The sequence below is a fragment of the Nesoenas mayeri genome (genome assembly GCF_963082525.1).
Source record: "Nesoenas mayeri genome assembly, chromosome: 1".
In the NCBI taxonomy this organism is placed as follows: domain Eukaryota; kingdom Metazoa; phylum Chordata; class Aves; order Columbiformes; family Columbidae; genus Nesoenas; species Nesoenas mayeri.
The window spans coordinates 142,567,514-142,586,022 of record NC_137541.1 but is presented as its reverse complement, the minus strand read 5'-3'; the positions used below and the strand labels follow the sequence as shown (position 1 = coordinate 142,586,022).

Sequence of the window (18,509 nt, the reverse complement as noted above, 5' to 3'; positions counted from 1 at the left end):
GTCTACAGAGGCTAAACATCAAGAACGATAAGTCAGAAGAGGGAATTTCCCCACTTTCTGTATTAATCTTTCACCATTCAGAAATGTGGGTAAGCTGTAACAGTTAAGCACAAACATGCAAGTGCACAGTGTTGACTTATACAAAACAAAAATCTGACAAATGAGACCTATTTGCTATTCATTTAGCTGATTTCTAGCAAAAGCCTAGTAAAAATATCAGCACTGTTAAGATATCAAGTTTTCTCAAGCCAAAGCTCATTATTAATAAGCTTACCCATAAATCCTCCTTTGGCAATGCTTACATACTCCTTATTTTTCTGTAACAGAAAAGACATTTTTGTTTGAAGCAAAAATCTGTGGAATGAGTTTTGCAAACACGGTATTGAAACGGGTTAATTTCATAAAAACTGTAAACTTGAATAATGTAAAAAAAACCAGTTAAGATTTTAAAGGGAAAATATTTTGTCACTGAGTATCAGTATGTGCAGACACACTTTATTTCAGTTATCAAAATTAACAGCAATTTAATTGTACCTGTAAGAAGTGTGCGAGTACCATGTTCATATACATATCTTCTTCTTCCCTGCCACTTCCCATGAAGCAGAGATGTTCCCCACCAGCTACGGAGCCAGACTCAATTGATTGTTTTTGTGCTTCTAATAGGGATTTTACAGACTGTGCAAATTCTGCGGGGTTTTGAAGCATCTGTAGAACGAACAAACAGAAAGTGTTGTTTGACACCAACATGCTGTAACAAAACTTGTGAAAAGATATAGACTTTGTAAATGGTTATAATTTGTGGAGCACAAACAAGGTAACACCACCACTGTACAAGACACACACACAGGACAGCCAGACCCAGACCTCATGTTATGAAAGAACACTAAGAATGGTCCTTTTCTTCCTTGCTCCATCTTGCTATACCCAGGAAAGATATGCAGCTAACATTTATTAGTTTATTTTCAGAGACACCAAACAATAGTGGAAAAAGTCTTTGCAACTTTCATGTTGCATTAAGTTGGCAATATGGCAGAGGGACCGATTTCCATATTTACACATGCTTGAGGACAACACATTCACACTTACTAGTTCTGAAACCCTTTAAAATACCTAGAATTTCTAGCTGCCAGTAAGGTCCTCCTCTTGTTGTCCATCCCAAGCTTTTTCTCATTTACTTATCAAGATTCGGAAAAACAAAACAAAACAAAAAACTATCAGGAGTACAAGGAGATACTTGGGATTCTTAGTACTCTCAAAGAGCTAAGGCCATGGTCTCCTGAAGGCCTATTATGCATGCAAAAACAACAAACAGCTACATGAAAGAGATGGAGAAAGAAATACTTTCTAAACACAGCTGAAATTTTAATCTGCCTTTGTGGGGAAGGCACTTCCTTAAATTAAGAAGGAAATACTGACCTGTAACTGGATGGGGGCAGAGGGGGAGGGGGGATGCAGTATGCCAACTGGCACACACTGCAGAAGTGAATTCCAATATGTAATTTAAATACAAACAAACTAATGACATCCAATTTAAGAACTGTCTTCATGGACTTCTTTTTCAGATATTAATAGGTTTTAAACTATTTAATATGATGTTCAATTACAGCTAACAGAAGGACACACACATACCATCGGCAAAGCTCTTCCCTGAACAGTTTTTGATCTAGGCTAAAACCCAGATCATATGATCATAGAATCATTTAGGTAGGAAAAGACCCTTGGGATCATTGAGTCCAAACCTAGCACTGCCAGCTGTCCACCACTAAGTTGTGTCCCTGACTGCCATGTCTGCATGCCTTTTAAACACCTCCAGGGACGGTGACTCTACCACTTCCCTGGGCAGCCTGTTCCAATGCCTGACAACCCTTTCCATGAAGAATTTTTCTTAACATCCAACCTAAACCTCCCCTGCTGCAACTTGAGGCCATTTCCTCTCATCCTATCACTTGTTACTTGGGAGAAGAGACCAACACCCTCCATGCTACAACCTCCTTTCAGGTAGTTGTACACAGTGATAAGGTCTCCCCTCAGCCTCCTTTTCTCTCCTATATAATTATAACTGTGCAAATAATACTGAATAATACATCATTTGAATTAGAGAGGTAAAGATAATAGATGCAGGACTGAGCTTATTAACTAAGAAAGATTAAAAAAAGCCTTTTATGGGGTATATACATAGAAATCATTCCATGCAGCATCCATAGACTGCTTGGAGTGAAACAGTAGAGTGCCAATCTTGAAGTGAAGAATACACTGTATGCCAGTTGTAGCATAAGTGATACGGAGGAAAAAAGGACAGAAAAAAAATATGATTCAGTGTTCATTTAGGAGTTAATAACCAAATGGAAGCTACAGCAAAGTCTTGAAGTAATTAGCCTGTAGTACGTCTCAGTCCCCAAATTAATGCACTTCTCTCACATTGTACTGCAAAAAATTTAAAGCAGCAACCTAATCCTTTTCAAGACATATGCTCCTTACAAGGAGATTGTAGTAAGACCAGCTGGAGAAAATAAAAAATGCTACTTGTTAAAATTAACAACAGCTTTCATTAGAAATTATGATGCTAAAAAGAGATCTCTCCTCCAACGAACGTCTAGTCTTCAGCTGTATGGGTTTCCAGTTCTAATAAAAGAACAGGAAGTCTAGAATCCCAAATTCTAATGTGATTAAGGACTAAATAAAATGATGGTTCTACCAATCTCCTTTGGATAAACTAACTTTTGAAACCTCATCACATAGCTAGACACTGCAGTTCACAGACTAGAGCCTAAAATAACAATAATTTATTTTTCAAGATAGACACTTCTCTCTCACAGAATCACAGAATGTCAGGGATTGGAAGAGACCTCGAAAGATCATCTAGTCCAATCCCCCTGCCGGAGCAGGAACACCTAGATGAGGTTACACAGAAGGCGTCCAGGCGGGTCTTGAATGCCTCCAGAGAAGGAGACTCCACAACCCCCCTGGGCAGCCTGTTCCAGTGCTCTGTCACCCTCACTGAGAAGAAGTTTCCCCTCATATTTAAGTGGAACCTTTTGTGTTCCAGTTTGTACCCATTGCCCCTTGTCCTATCATTGGTTGTCACCGAGAAGAACCTGGTTCCATCCTTGCGACACTCACACTTTAAATATTTATAAACATTGATAAAGTCACCCCTCAGTTTCCTCTTCTCCAAGCTAAAGAGACCCAGCTCCTTCAGCCTTTCCTCATAAGGGAGATGCTCCACTCCCTTGATCATCTTTGTTGCCCTGCGCTGGACCCTCTCCAGCAGTTCCCTGTCCTTCTTGAACTGAGGAGCCCAGAACTGGACACAATATTCCAGATGTGGCCTCACCAGGGCAGAGTAGGGGGGAAGGAGAACCTCTCTGGACCTACTAACCACCCCCCTTCTAATACACCCCAGGATGCCATTGGCCTTCTTGGCCTCAAGGGCACAGTGCTGGCTCATGATCATCCTGCTGTCCATCAGGACCCCCAGGTCCCTTTCTGCTACACTGCTCTCTAATAGGTCATTCACCAACTTACACTGGAAACTGAGGTTGTTCCTGCCCAGATGCAAGACTCTACACTTGCCCTTGTTATATTTCATTACATTTTTCCCCGCCCAACTCTCCAGCCTGTCCAGGTCCCGCTGGATGGCAGCACAGCCTTCTGGTGTGTCAGCCACTCCTTCCAGCTTGGTGTCATCAGCAAACTTGTTGACAGTGTGCTCTATTCTCTCATCCAAATCATTGATGAATATATATTGAATAATATAGGCCCCAGTACTGACCCCTGAGGCACTCCACTAGATAGAGGCCTCCAACTAGACTCCACCCCACTGACCTCCTTCAGTTTAACTTAGGATTCAGAAATCAGTAGAGAAACAAAAAGCATACAAACCAAATCTGAGTCTAAATGAAATGCTGTCGATAAATGCCCAGCATTGTATTGCTCTGCAGGACGGCAATCCACTACAAAGAACCTTACTCCTTCCTGAAAGAGAAAAAAATGTGCTTGTTACAAATTTTTAAAATAGTGTAATTATTGATTGGAAAGTACATCATTCAATTATATTTTAATACTAATTCTAATACTACAGAAATCCCTCAAAAGGGCTAACAGCTATCAGAAAATCTTATTTCATTTGATTAATCTGAACTTCCACAGTTGCTAGACCACCAACAGAATTCTAACAGTCATTTCCCATTCATACATCAGCTTGCCCATTAGAAAGGATCACCCAAGTGCAAAACAGACAGTGTAATTGTTTCACCTCTACTGAGAAGAAATATAGAGGATATGAGCGCAGACATCAACAAGAGATCAGAAGGGACAACTTTGAAGTCCCAACCCAACAGTCTGTCACTACTCAGCACAGCACACAAGGACAGTTTTATATGCCATCAACTTAAAGAGGATGGAAACAGATGCTGAACTTTGGCTGGACTAGGGAAAAAAAAATATGCACGAGGAAACTGAGGCCTGGAAACTGCTTCAAAAACCCAGTAGTCTGTAATTTAGTGACACTATTATCCACGTATTGGTCTTCATGTAAATATAGTCCCTGCATCTAAATATGTCTGCAACTAGCTACTACAGAAATAGCTTAAATCTTTTTGTTGTTGTTGTTTTGTTTAAACCGTTCATTGACAAAAGACAGATATTTCATAATGGGATTCTTCTCAATGGCACTGAATAGTGGGGTTAAAATTTTCCTCTACCATAGCTACATTTGTGAAGGAGATCAAATTAGTGAGATATTATTTTAAATCCCTACTCCTCAGATTCAAATCAGCTGTATTAAACTCCCCTGTGCTGTAGCTCTAGTTGCTACAGCACAAATACATTGCAGTCAGCAGATCAATTACAACGGAGACAAAGACAAGAACACTTTAGCAAATACTAATCTTTGTTGTTAGCACTTTAAAATATTTGTGACACACAAAGTGGTATGTGATTCTTTTCTATAAAATTGGGGAAAGAAAAAACCACCCACAACAACAAAACAAACATTAAAAAAAAGAGTAATTCAGTATACTGACTCCTTGTTGCTGATTTGCTTGAAGAATCTCAGACACAGAAACTGCTAAACAAAGCGCCTGGCTCAAGTCTGTGTCATCATCTTTGAGGCCCAGCAAACTGCTGCCAAAAAGACTGTGGTTGTCCTAACAAAGCAAGAGGGGAATAAAAAAATAGTTAACTGAAGCCATTGTCTTTAGATGTGAAGACTTAAAGTAAAACTATACCCACTGTGTCACAAATATTAAACCTGGCACATGTGTATCTTGTTCACATAGTCATCAAATTTTTGATCAACTGAAATTGTTCCTAAAAATCATGGCAAGGCCTAAACTTCCATTACAAACATGCTTGTTCACAGCCCTGACCATGCAAACATGACAAAATACCTCTGTGGGGTTTTTTTTGTTTTGTTTGTTTTGTTTTTAAATCTCGCACACCCGTCTACAAACATCAGAGAAAGTACACACAAGCCAAAGGTAATGACTACCAATTACTTTTACTTAATGAATTCACTACAGTTGGATATCTTGAATAAGGAAGAACTGCAAGAACAGTGCAGGTTATCACAGCTTTATCTATAGTAAGTGACTTTTTCCTGTTGTAAGTATAGCTAGTGCAGTCTAGCTGTGCAGTCTACTACAATGCAATTGTGTCAGTATGGCATTTTTGCTTCATCAGTTCTTAAAAGAACCTGGTTTGCAAAACAAGGTCATCAATGATGAAGTGCAAATATCACAGGGAAGCTTCTCTCCAAGATGTTTCACTTAACCTCCTTATCTTTCAAAGATCCTACCAGTAAATACTACCAGAGTAACAACATGAAAAAATTGTTTAAAAAAAAAATCACAATGAAATATTCAATGTTACTGTCAGCAGGAGCTTAAACAGTCACTCAAAACAAGAGAATTTCAAAATTACTTTGTTATTACCTTCCTGAAAGAAGCTGGAGTTTTGCTACAGTAATATTGTGCCAAAGAGAAGAGATCTTCTATATCCTCTAAATCAAGATTGGCTGGTGAAGTTTCTAAGAACTCTGAGATATACAAACAACATTAAGTGAACGTTTTTTCAGATGCAGAAAAGAACCACCTTACACCTTCCACGTCATAAAATAACTTATTTTTAATTACACATAACACAATTGAGTTTATCGAGTAAACATGAACGTTGATTCATCCACCAGGTGGAAAGAGAAGATACAGGAAATACTCTTTATCCATGGGAAACCTACGCTATTTGATAGAAGTTCAAACCTGCTACACAAATTATTTTTACTGCACTCTTACCTCTGTATGGTTTTAGCTTTCAGTTGTAACACTAAGTCAGCTGCCTTTTCTAAAAGGGGCTGACCAAGAGAATCCTCTAAAACACAGTACTCAACCAGTAGTAGATGGTACAAGGGTGTAATTTTGCAGTGTAAGACAAAGATGCAAAATTTTAGGCACCTTCATTTTTAACTACTAGGAGATTATTTATTATATTTTATTATTCCATGTAAAAAAATTTAAAGCCTGGTGAAATAGGTTCACAAGAAATTCAGTGTAATTTCTATACAAAAAGAAGACAGTAAGACGAGAACAATGAATTAGGCTCAAGTCAAGCGCATATAAAAATAATAATCTGGAAAATGGAACAAGTGCGGTAGATTTAAATAAGGATTTGAAAGCTGCTACTTTGGGCTTAGTAACATGGTGACTGTTTCAAGTACTCCAAACTGAAGTATAAAACTAGGTGTGGAAGTGCTAGAAGGAAACACAAAATAAGAATGCTAAGGACAGGGCAAATGTGATGCAGCAGCAGAACAGCAAGAAAGGAATTAGTGGGTGAGGGACTTCATTACTGAGAAAAATCACAGGGGAAATAATTCCATAATTCGTTTCTTTAGTAATTAAAAATAATAATAAATGAGGATTACGCGATATGGTAAATATTTCACTAGCAGCTATAGAAGAGAAGTACTTACTTAGCATTTCTTCTTTATCTGATTCTTGTGCTAAGATAACGTCTCTGAAAACAGTAAAGTCACAGGCATAAAGTTAGTAAAACCCAAATGAAACAAAAGTGGATTAAAACTCTGTCAGCAAGGAATGTCCTAAAGAATTAGCTAGGTACTTACTTTGCATTGACAAGGATGATTAACATTAAGAAATAAATAAAGAATGGATCTGCTTGTTGTAGATATCCATCCCATATTGCCTGAGTGACTTCAGCTGAACAGTAATATGAGAAGAGGCTTCCAAGCTAAAAATTTGGAAAATTGTGTGAGAAAAAGCAATAACCAGGAACAATCTTATCAGTATAACATTTTTAACAGAGATAAAAGATACTGAAAAGAAAATAAATGCAACAAAATTATGTTAAAACATACATTTGCACCATGTATTTAAGGATGCTTCTGCCCTCAAAAACCATTTTTATGGAAACAGTGCAGTAATGCTACAGATTATCTGTGAATAAATAGACCTACTGTGAAGGAAAACTGAACTGTACATTGTCAGCCTTGCAACTTCAACCAGAGATAACACAATCAGGCTGGAATACTGTTTAGCTCATAGTCACTGCTAAATACCAATTGTAGCAAGAAGACAATAATAAAAGAATATATTTACTCCACTAGCTTAGCAAATACAACTTTGAAAGGATCCTATAAACAACATTATTTTTATTTTTTCACAGTAGAACCAAGCTAATTGAACACAGTTGAACATTAGTTCGACAACCTCACTTACTTAGCATTACAACTACATTATGATGCTTTATGGCTGATAAATTACACATTTGCAAGCACCAGAAAATTCTCATTACCATTTAACAAACTGTTTGCCTGTTCCCATTTAAAAATACATCCTCTCTGATAAGCAAAGTTCAAAGTGGATAAAAGAAAAGGTAGGAACTTCTTTTCATGCCAGATACTTGCAATCACACCTAACTCAAATGCATACCGGCTCACTTCACGGGGGTCTTACCGGACTTGCTGATGCATACAAATTCTGTATCAACACAGCTACAGCTTTCAAAAGCTCAGTGTCTGTTTTTGAACACGATCATGGAATATTTCAACAATTCCTACTATACTTTTATAACAAAAGGTGAGATCTATCCAATTCTAAGTCAAATGCAAGTGAAGGCAAAATGTCCCTGAACAACAAGGCAATGACAGGTCTCTAAATGCTGCTTGTGCATTTCTAGACATTAGAAATACCTCTATATAGACCAAGTTTTTGACAGATGGAACAAGCAATCTTTATATGATCTCAAAATACAAAATGAAGCTTAAGGTTTTTTCCTAAGATCAAACACCAGAAAGCACAACACTGAGGATTGGCAGCTACACTAGCTCATTCCCCTACCTCCTTTCAAAGGGAAGATTTTTTTTACGAATGAATTACTAAACTTTTAATAAACAACTTCAAATAAGTTTGTATCTACTGAGGAAAATTATATATTAAAAAAAGGGAGATTATATATATTTTATATATATATATATAAAAGTAGTAAAAAAAGACCTGATTGCTCTTTTGAATGCTGATGACTAGCAAAAGGCAGATTTTGAGAATATGGACACATTTTAGTATTAAAATTCATCTTTAAAAAAAATAAAACCAACAAATACAGACTTTGCAGCTTAAGAATTAATTTCAGTATTATTTTTTTTAACTGGAAATACACAGAGTTACAAAAAAATGTACAAAGCTAATGGGTACGAAAGAAGAGCCTAGAAGAGTTCATGGGTCATAAAGTTGTCTTTTACAGACTCTGCCTCTGCAAGCACTGTGTCATGATTTTGTAGTGCGTATACTAAGTAGCATTGAAATGTAAGAATTTTGCTACTTTATGTTGTAGTCCTGCTAAACAGACTTTATAAAAATGATTGAGATAAGCTCTTTATAATTACTCCCTACTCAAGGCAGTTTTAACGTTAAGGTGAGAAGGAAATGACCAGTTCTTGAAGAACTGTGCCTAAATACATGTGCCTAAATTCTAAAAGGCATAGCACTGTATGAGGCAGTCAAATACATCTATTAGCATGGAGTTTTTTAAAATTATCAGTAATTTGACTTTAAAAAACCCATTAGGCTGATGTTTATCCATATCTACAGCCATACAGCTGCCCACTATAAAAACTAACATCACGGCTTCTTACTTTTTGAGTATGACAGTTGGTCTGATTCTTACTTATTCCAATAAGTTCTTAACATCAGTGGTTCAATTAACATCCAGAACAATAACAATGTGACGTTAACAAGATCTCATACCCTACATTAAACAACTGAAGACAAAAAGCCCGCACTATATTAACATATGCAATTTATTTCAATATACACAGTACTAATCTCTTGTACTACTCTTCCACAAACTGGCAACATGTACTTAAATGTTATTAGAAATTTATTTTTCATTATGTTTCCCTACTTTCACTTTATTACCCAGTTGAGTGCATATGAGTCTGGAGTCATCTTCTTAGTATCAAGAAAGGAGCAGAGTTCAGGCTCGTGGTACTGAAGAAGGAGTCTAAATAGATGAAATGGTCTTCCCTTCATAAAACAATCCCTAAAAAGTAGCAGTGAAAGTAATTGTAAACCCTCCTGTAATATTCCAGCTGTTAGATTTACAGTAGCAATTCATTATTAGTTGTGATTATGTAATTTCCTATATTGTTCTTTTAATTCACAGGGACTGATCATGAAACCAACTTGCCTCAAGAGTCAGAAAAAAAAAATTACACCACTATATTAGTAAGGTAGGAGAAAGAACAAAATACTGTCAATGCTTAATAGAGTATATAATACAGAAATATTTAAAACAGATTTAAATATCAAAGCAAGGCTAGCATGGTATCAATGTTATTAACTAAAAATCAAATTTTAGAAAATATAAATCATTCTAATATGGCAGCCAAAGGAAATTTTAAAAATGCTTATTTCACACATGAATAACAAATAAATATCAGTTCATCACTCAGAAAACAGAGTATTTAAAATTAAGAAATAGCTGGTTAAAGACATTAGGAACAAATTTCAAGTGTATAAAAATTTATGTAAACTTAGGTGAAACTTGACACACAGATCTCCAAACACAATTATCAGTCTAACTTTCTTACACAAAGCTATGTCTATGGTGCTGAAATGGAAACATTCACAGTGAATTACATGTGGGAATTATTTTATGAAATTAACAGAACAACTCTGACTTCCATTAAGTTAACATGACAAAAAAGTGTGACAAGAAGAAAAATATTCTATTAATAAATTTAGCCTAAGAATCTAGAACTGTAAATTATTTTCTGTTTGAATGGTTAATATGGTTAGTTATTCCAGTCAGTATTTTGTTAGAATTAATTCCTAATAAATATTTCATGATAGTTACAAAACACAAGAAAATGAGAATAGAAAGTTATTTAAAAAAACAAACAAACAACAAAAAAGAATCAAACCAGCAAGTCAAAAATGAAATTTTTATCAAATAGTAATGACGATACAGCTGTCAAATGTCAAACTGACACTGAAATGACCTAAGTGGAGATTTGCAAATATACTATAAATTCCCTTTCATATCTTTCAGTCTCCCATAAAAACAACCAAGAACAACACACGTCCACAAAACCCAAAACCAAAGCCAACTGAACAACGAACAAACAAAACCACAAAGAAACCCACAGGCTACATCTTGCTGAAACATCACCTAGGTTCTTACAGAGAAACTCCAATATTTGACACTCTACGGCTTCTACGGCTAAAAGTATATGAATTACATGACCATAATGCTACTATCCCCAAACAGTTCACAGAGCCCAATAATATTTTAAATCACAGTCACAAGCTGAGTCAAGAGACAAGACCGATAAATGTTTCCTGCTGTGACACCAAATGTGCACTTTTCGTATTAAGGGCACACATCCAGTAGCTGGGCCAGAATCTCCTCTCCAGGGAATCAGACTAAGATCTTTAATTACAGACTATTCAGATATTATTTCACAAGGTCTTAATCAGAAGACCTTGTAGCCTCACTGAAGCATCATGGTGCTACTGCAACATAATTAAGGAATTATTTTAGTGAGAGCACCTATAACAGCATGAAAAGCTCCCATTTTTTTATTGAAAAATTCAGTCCCAACTCAGTAGAATACAGGGAAAATAGCAACTACTTCTTCTAAAGAGATTTTGAGACTTAATTAGTGCTTATGAAGTATTTTGAAGTGAAAGTGATAGAAGCATTTTAAATACCAAAAATGCTGAGAAAGGAAAGAAAAACGTCTTTCACATAACATATGTGAATTAGATAGTTCCTAAACAAATATTTTTGATATAGAATGAAATGACAGCTGTTCTTTAAAAGACACATCAAGTCTACATCAGTCACATATAAATTACCTCCTGCACTTCAAACCAACAGGTATTGAAAGATGGGTCAATTTATTATCATACGAATGAATCTGACAATTTTGCTACAAACTGCTACTCTAGCCAAAACCAACATGCACATCCTTTCAGAAAATACTTTTAATGCCAATAAAAATAGTATACAGGGAAAAGAAAGAGTTTTACCTTGGAATGAATTTATTCATAATAGCATAAAAGCAGTTGTACAAATCACTGCGTGGCAAACGAAGCTGCACCAGAGGTTTGAGTAGATGTATCCAGCCAAGGCAAGAACTGTATTTAACATTGCGCGACTTACAATAAAAAGTAATAACGGACTCAATATCCAGAAGTAATACTGACTTCTCCTCTTCTGGCACTGACAGTTGGTCTGAAAGAGGCACAGCAATATAAATCGTATTAGTGGTCTTTCAATAAATTGAATGGGAATATTTCACAGCACAATCACACCAGCAGAGACTGCCTGGGATAAAAAAAAAAGCAGCACAAAATGCCCCTCTTCTATTCGTATTTAACACGCTCAGCACGTAACTTATGCCCAACTCTACAACAAATTAATTTGTATTTCAACACAGTTCAGCCCACAATGCATACTTCTAATTCCTCAAAAGCCCACTGACATGCAAACCTATGAAAATCAGTAGTTTGAAATAAGTTATGCTTACAGACTTAGATTTTAGTATTAACAGAAAAATCACATTTTTAATCTCTACTTCAAAGTAATTTTCCTAACAACAGTTTAAATTTGGGGTTGTTACGGTAACTATAAAAAGAGAAATAATTTGATTACTTACATCTACACCTGGCTTTTAAATTTGATTTCGTACTGTTGTTAATCAGAAGATACACTAACCATTAACCCCTCATCTTTTATATAATGTAGTGCGTTTTTTCACATTCTTACAAATGTTGTAAGGTACTGAAAAGTAAAGATGTCCCCTATTCACTGACAGACTAATTCTGAATTCATAAATTTATATTGTTGCATTTGGATAAAAATTGGCACAACAATTTGATACAAAACCAGTTCTGTAATTAAGGATAGCAACTGAAACACTTCTCAAATAATGTCATTATCGAGTTGGATATATACACAAAGCTTAGGTTTTCATTAGTTGTAAAGCATCCTTCTGCATAGACTCTCAATTAAAAGGCTGACAACACTTCTGAATAACTACTGGCATCCGCCTCACTTGAAGCAATGAATCTAAAACATATTGAAATATGTCAATACCATACCTCAAATTATGACTTCCTCCATGTGATGAAATGACTACTTAGCTTACTTACAGTTAAATGTATCATTCTTTATTTATACAGACTGTAGTGAAACCAGACTTTTGTCTAAGTTCATATGATTTTCTGTACAACATTAAATACCTCTTTAGATTTTTTAAATGAAAAATCTAGTATTAAATACACTTGTGAACTATATAGTTGAGAAATAAATTTGTTTTCATCCATTTAGATTATGTCAATTTTACTATAGCTAAACTAAGAGTAAAAGAAGGAATAACCGAGTTTTGTGCTGGAGAGGGGCAAGAGATGTGTACTCACTACACTGAGACAGTGGCACTAAATTTCTAGTGAACATTTCCCCCCCTCAATTACAAGAAGCTCAGGAGTCTCATTGCTGTTAGATGAAAGTTTTTACTAGTGAAGTCTTTAATATTTTCCCATCAAAGCCAGTCAATATTTGGCATTTCCTTTCTTCTACCTCTCCGGAAAATCAAATAGTACATAAAACTCAAATGCCATCTCAAGATTTACTTCAAATTTGGAGACTACTTGCTTTGATAAACCCTGAAATAGAGAGGTTTAATCCAACCCCAAATTGAAATCTCTATATAACCTTCATTCTGAACTAACTTCACATTTATGACTTTAATCAGTTTAATATTGTTATATATTACGAAAATATTTGCAATAATGACAAAAGGAGAACTAACAGACATTGAAGTACTTAATTTTGTATGTTATGAATACTAATTGGGATGTTTCGCCATCTTCCAGAAAGACGCTCTGATTGAATTATGCTGGATTTTTTTCCCCTTTTCTTTACAGGACAGAGAGAGAAGGAAAATAAACCCTACTAAATTCTAGGGCTAAAATATCCAGAACTGCATTTTAACAGTAGGTATGTGAGTAAGCATGCAATAACTCCATTCTTTGCCTTAACTTTCAACTGTGCAAGAATAAGATTGACAGCTAATAAAACAGAAGATTCTCTTATTGATGCCATAAGAAGTAGTATCCTAATTTATGAGTCAGTATTGACTCCATCACCTGATCACTGATACTAACGTTATTGCTTGGTGTCAGGGATTTGGCCATTTTTGTGATGAGTTGCCAACCAGATCTTGTGGCAACTTCTTACAGACATACTGGAATATTAATTCCAATGTCCTGGCAGCATCGTGCTTTCACAAACAAAACCTTCAACTTTTGCTGTAAACACTATTAAAGAATACCTTTCAAAAAAACCCACAAAACTCTTTAAACTCCTAAATGTTTAATACATTTCTTCCCTTAGGGGTTATATGCATTTGGTGCTACACCAGCTTCTCAGGTTAAGTATCAGTCAGTAGACAATTAAAAACTTGAATGGCACTACAAAAAACACTGTCTGGTTTAACAGATCGAATTTAGAAAAGGATTTAAAATATTTTCAACTCCTGGATCTTTCTTTCCATTCATCTCTGATCATGCAAACTATCACGTACAAGCTAATACTTTGAACTTCCATGACGTCACCCATCTCAGAGTCAGAGTACAGATAAGATACTACTGTTTTCTTACAAATTCTTTCTGATGTTCTCTGCCCTCTCATCTTCTTCCTCAAATCTTCCTCCAAAATGTAAACATCATTCAGGTTAATTAATTCAAATAACAAAGCCCTAAGACAACTGAGAGTACAGAGTTTTTGCATAGGTGATCTAAATGTAACTGAACTTACCAATTAGCTCTTGGCAATCCTTATGAATTGTATTCTGCTCTGGTAGGTCTAAGGAGCCATCCCAGGATGCTAGGCTGTCCCCCTTTCCTACAACATTAAGTGCAATCTGAAAACGAGAAAAGAAAACCCACTAAATATCATAGTATCCTTTTGTAGTTACCCATTTATTGAACTCAATGAAGAGGAATATCCTAAAACTGAATCAACATACATGCATATTAAAATGCCAGTATTATGTCTCTTCTGTACAGATGCCTGGTAATTAAATCATTTACCTCAAATCAATCGGAACTTCAAGTATTTCCTGCTTCTTGCTTTAAGTTTGTATTTACCTTCCAGACTTTGGCCCTCAGCTCAGCAGGCAATTGCCTTCCTTGAATGATGTTTCTCACAGTTTCAAGATCACAGCCTCCTTCTTCTAGAGCATCTGCAAGATCTTTTTCCCTATAATTATACATAATGTGTTTATTAAAAAAATAATTATACAATATTTGTCAATGTTTATGTATTAAATAAAGGTAGACAGAGGGCTATTATCAGGCAAAACCCACACATCTGTAAAGATACCATATAAGACAATTTGCCAATTACTGAAAACAAATATTTGCAACATGTTCATTTATTCCTTTATTTTTAAGGCTGCTTGTTCAGCTTCTAATTCCATTTGATTTACATAGGAGAAAAAAATAAGTTCAAAGTACTTTTTGTTTGCTTTCATGAAGATGCAATTTTGCAAAATGTGTCATAAACACGCAAATTTAATTGTTGTTTATAGCTTAAGAGATATATGGCAAATTTTCACACACATGATGCATTCAAAGCAAACACTACACATAAATTAGATGGCAGAGTTCTTTCAAATAAAATACTACATGACCTAGAAAACAGAGAACTTATTTCAAAGGTTTAGAACAGTCAGCTTTTAACCTTGTCTTTCCCTGAAATGGGAAAGGACCTTTTAGTCAAACTCAGGTTTACTTAACTATAAAGTTCTAGTACCATAAGCGTAGACACAGGCACAAGACTGAACTAAAACATACAAAAATGTTAATAATGGTGTAGAAAGTAGTAAAATACACAAATTCACCAGGCAGTCAAACAGTAAGGATACTTTAAGTTGCCATAGTAAGCCAACAGAAGTTCGTAAGCATTATAAGGAAGATGTGCATTCAGAAAGGATTACTTTACAATCTCTCTGATAATTTCTGCAGACTGTGTCAACAGTTCCGTGCTGTCAACAATGAGAGAATCACATCTGATGATTTCAGGAATTCCACTATTACGTAGCACAGCAGTGGCAAAGCACAAGGTTCACTGGAAAAATGGCAACAGCAGCGACACGTGTCCTGTAGGAAAAACTTCTCCCTTACTGTCTCCTCTCAACTGTTCTCTGCTAGCTCTGACATGTGCCTTAAGAAAGGCTTTGTTTCATACACCCGAGGACTTAAACACATAGCTGGTAGCTTTATAGCCAGAGCAAAACATAGAACAGGATTGTTTATTCAGGACAGATATTCAAGTATGAAGAGGCATTCCTCGTGAACAACACAGCTATTGAGACATGTAATGACAGATGCTAAAATGTTATCAGTACAATGCTTAATTGATCCACATGTTACCTACTATGTGGTCAATTCCAGACACCCACAGTAAAAGAATGTCAGCTGTTGAGCTCTGTCTGCTTCTTTCATTTGCATATACCCACAACTAACTCCTCGATATAAAGCTTCTCAAGTTTGGTCTTCTGAAAGCTTAACACACAGATTTCTGATTTCCTAAATATCACCCTTTTTGATAAACAGACTAAAAATCTCAATCCTGTAAGAATGCATGCATGTACTTAACATTAAGCAATGAGATAGCCTTACTTAAGACTTCTCAAAGCATTTACAAGTTTGCAGAGTAAGCATTTGCCGTGCATTGTATCAGCCAGCTTCTTTGCCAGTACTTTTTGGCAGCACTTCAAATCACATTTCAAATATACACTGGGGCACAACTAATAGTCTGTCTTCTTCACATGATTTTGTAAATTTGGGTGAAAGAAAGTACAGTTTACAAAGAGACTGACCTGCCTTGTTTCCTTATGTTTTCAGAATTAAAAGAAAAATCCCAAAGCCCACTTACAGAACTGCAGGGTGCACTGGTGAATATCACTTTCCTGCGACAGAAACAGGGATGGAAAAAATACACAAGCACATTGGCACATCCGCCACCTATCCCGTTGTCCAACTGTGTACATAACAATCAATGCTGGAAAAATTAAATCATCAAATCAGTTCAACCTGAATAAAATTCAAGTATTTCCAGGACACTTACACCAAGAACCCTAACACTCAGCAGAACTGCATAAACTCTGGGATACATGTTTTGGTAAACCTAGCAATGGAATACAAACTTATTGATAAGCATGGACAAGTGACCAAGAAACTGACCAACAGTGTATAACATTTCATTCATGTGAATACTTCATATAAAAGTGGGAGATCACGAGGATCTTGTCCCTTTTCCCTTCTGCTTATGGCCGACATTAGGAGAGGACCTTGCTAGTCATCCCTGAGAACTGAGGCCTAGTGAGAGACTGAATCCAGCTCCGGTTGGCTGCAGAGTCCAATCCAGAACTTCGGGTGCCAGCTCTGCAGTTGCTGGGACTTTCAAGATTGGTTTTGTATATTTTGTATTATTTTCTCTATTCTTATTAGTAGCATTAGTAAAACATTGTTAATTTTTCCAACTCTCTTCTCTCTGTCCTTCTTTCCCTCCTGATCGCCTGTCCTGAGTGGGAAGAGGGGAGAGGGAGGGAAAAAAGGAGGAAGTGGGGGGGAAGGAGGTTAACAATACATCTGCCAGGGTTTTTGTCGTCACCCCGCAATCTAAACCCTCGACACTCCATCAACCCCCAAGACTGTTTACAGGCTTGAAGTGAAGACTTCTCAAAAATGAAGAAAAATTATTTTCTAATAATTTTTCTATTCACACTAACCTCCAAACTACCATGAAAGTGATCAACACTTTAACAGGAGTCCACCAGCTGTGTTTTACCTTATTTCAGTCTGCGCTACAAATGTCCTAGCAAAATGCTAGCAATCTGGATCCCTGTCTTTTATGAGTGAAGATCAGCTAGGAAGTTTTCTGTTTATATGGAAAACAACTATTGCACTTACTTAAGAAAAAAATGCAGCACTTCTCTTTTTAGGCAAATGCTTCCAGACCTGAACATTCTTCTTTTTACTCTACCATAGCTCCACAGCCTGATTTCAGATGCTATTCTAAATTTTGGTTAGATGTATACAATTCGAGCCTATATCCAAACCATGGCCTGAAAGGTTAATTTCTATAAGACCTACTGTTCAAAATGTCACAATGCACAATATTGCTATTAGTGTATCTGGAGTAAATTTTCATACTTACAGAAGGATCTCTGAAATTCATGCCAGTCCAGTGACATACTAAAATCAACACGTAACTACCTTCACAGAAATTCAACATGATTTTTTTTCCAAGCCAAAACATTTAAGATGTGAGAGTGAGCTAGAGGCAATTAAAAAAAAAAAAAATCAACTCTTGGTACTTCAGCTTCAGGTTTGGTTTTTTTTTTTAAGTACTCTTTATTTTATTTATATATGACTCTAAGGTAGTTGATAAGAATCATTTATAAATTCTAATGAAGAGATTAAGAAATCATGGGGATGTGAACAGCAGGCAAAAGACAGGAGGAAGTGTTTTGATAAATTACAAATACATAGGAAAAGTTGTATAGTATTAAGAAGACTATAATTAATCATCACATGACAATGCCTGGAATGTATCTGCTAAAGTCATTAAGTCTGCTCCTTTGTTATTAGGCAAGACAGATCCTTTTGAATTGCTTCTTCCAAGTCAAAGTGCGTTTTTTGAAAAAAAAATGCTTCAAAAGTTTAAAGCTTTAATTTGTGATGGGCACATTTCTAATACTAACTTCTTATTTTCACAGCCCAACAGGTACTTTCTACACGTACCAAATTCATTATCTAAAACACACTTATCAGTCCAAAACAAGATGATCACTCTTTTTCCATATACGCTGGAACTACTACCATAATAAACACCCCTCTGTTTAAGATATTACTCAGTGGCCTAAAAAGGTTAAACCATGCTTGGATTATACCTCTTGTCAAACTGCTTCCCATATT

The 18,509-nt window shown here is 35.9% G+C and overlaps 1 protein-coding gene across 8 annotated transcripts in view; it reads right to left on the bottom strand.

The window, feature by feature from the left end:
• The window catches only part of TBC1D23 (TBC1 domain family member 23), a 35,966-nt gene that overhangs the window by 12,979 nt on the left and 4,478 nt on the right, over positions 1 to 18,509 (bottom strand). For 7 of the 8 annotated variants that reach the window (XM_080363049.1, XM_080363047.1, XM_080363044.1 and 4 more), the window contains exons 2-12: positions 14,673 to 14,784; positions 14,341 to 14,446; positions 11,550 to 11,754; positions 9,432 to 9,555; positions 7,121 to 7,245; positions 6,968 to 7,011; positions 5,934 to 6,037; positions 5,025 to 5,147; positions 3,883 to 3,975; positions 535 to 705; positions 275 to 317 (exon numbers count right to left, since the gene is read on the bottom strand). In XM_080363049.1, coding sequence (XP_080219175.1) covers positions 275 to 317; positions 535 to 705; positions 3,883 to 3,975; positions 5,025 to 5,147; positions 5,934 to 6,037; positions 6,968 to 7,011; positions 7,121 to 7,245; positions 9,432 to 9,555; positions 11,550 to 11,754; positions 14,341 to 14,446; positions 14,673 to 14,784 — 1,250 coding nt within the window. Of the gene's footprint in view, positions 1 to 274; positions 318 to 534; positions 706 to 3,882; positions 3,976 to 5,024; positions 5,148 to 5,933; positions 6,038 to 6,967; positions 7,012 to 7,120; positions 7,246 to 9,431; positions 9,556 to 11,549; positions 11,755 to 14,340; positions 14,447 to 14,672; positions 14,785 to 18,509 lie in introns of those variants that run through there. The other variant, XM_080363050.1, reaches the window with a different exon arrangement.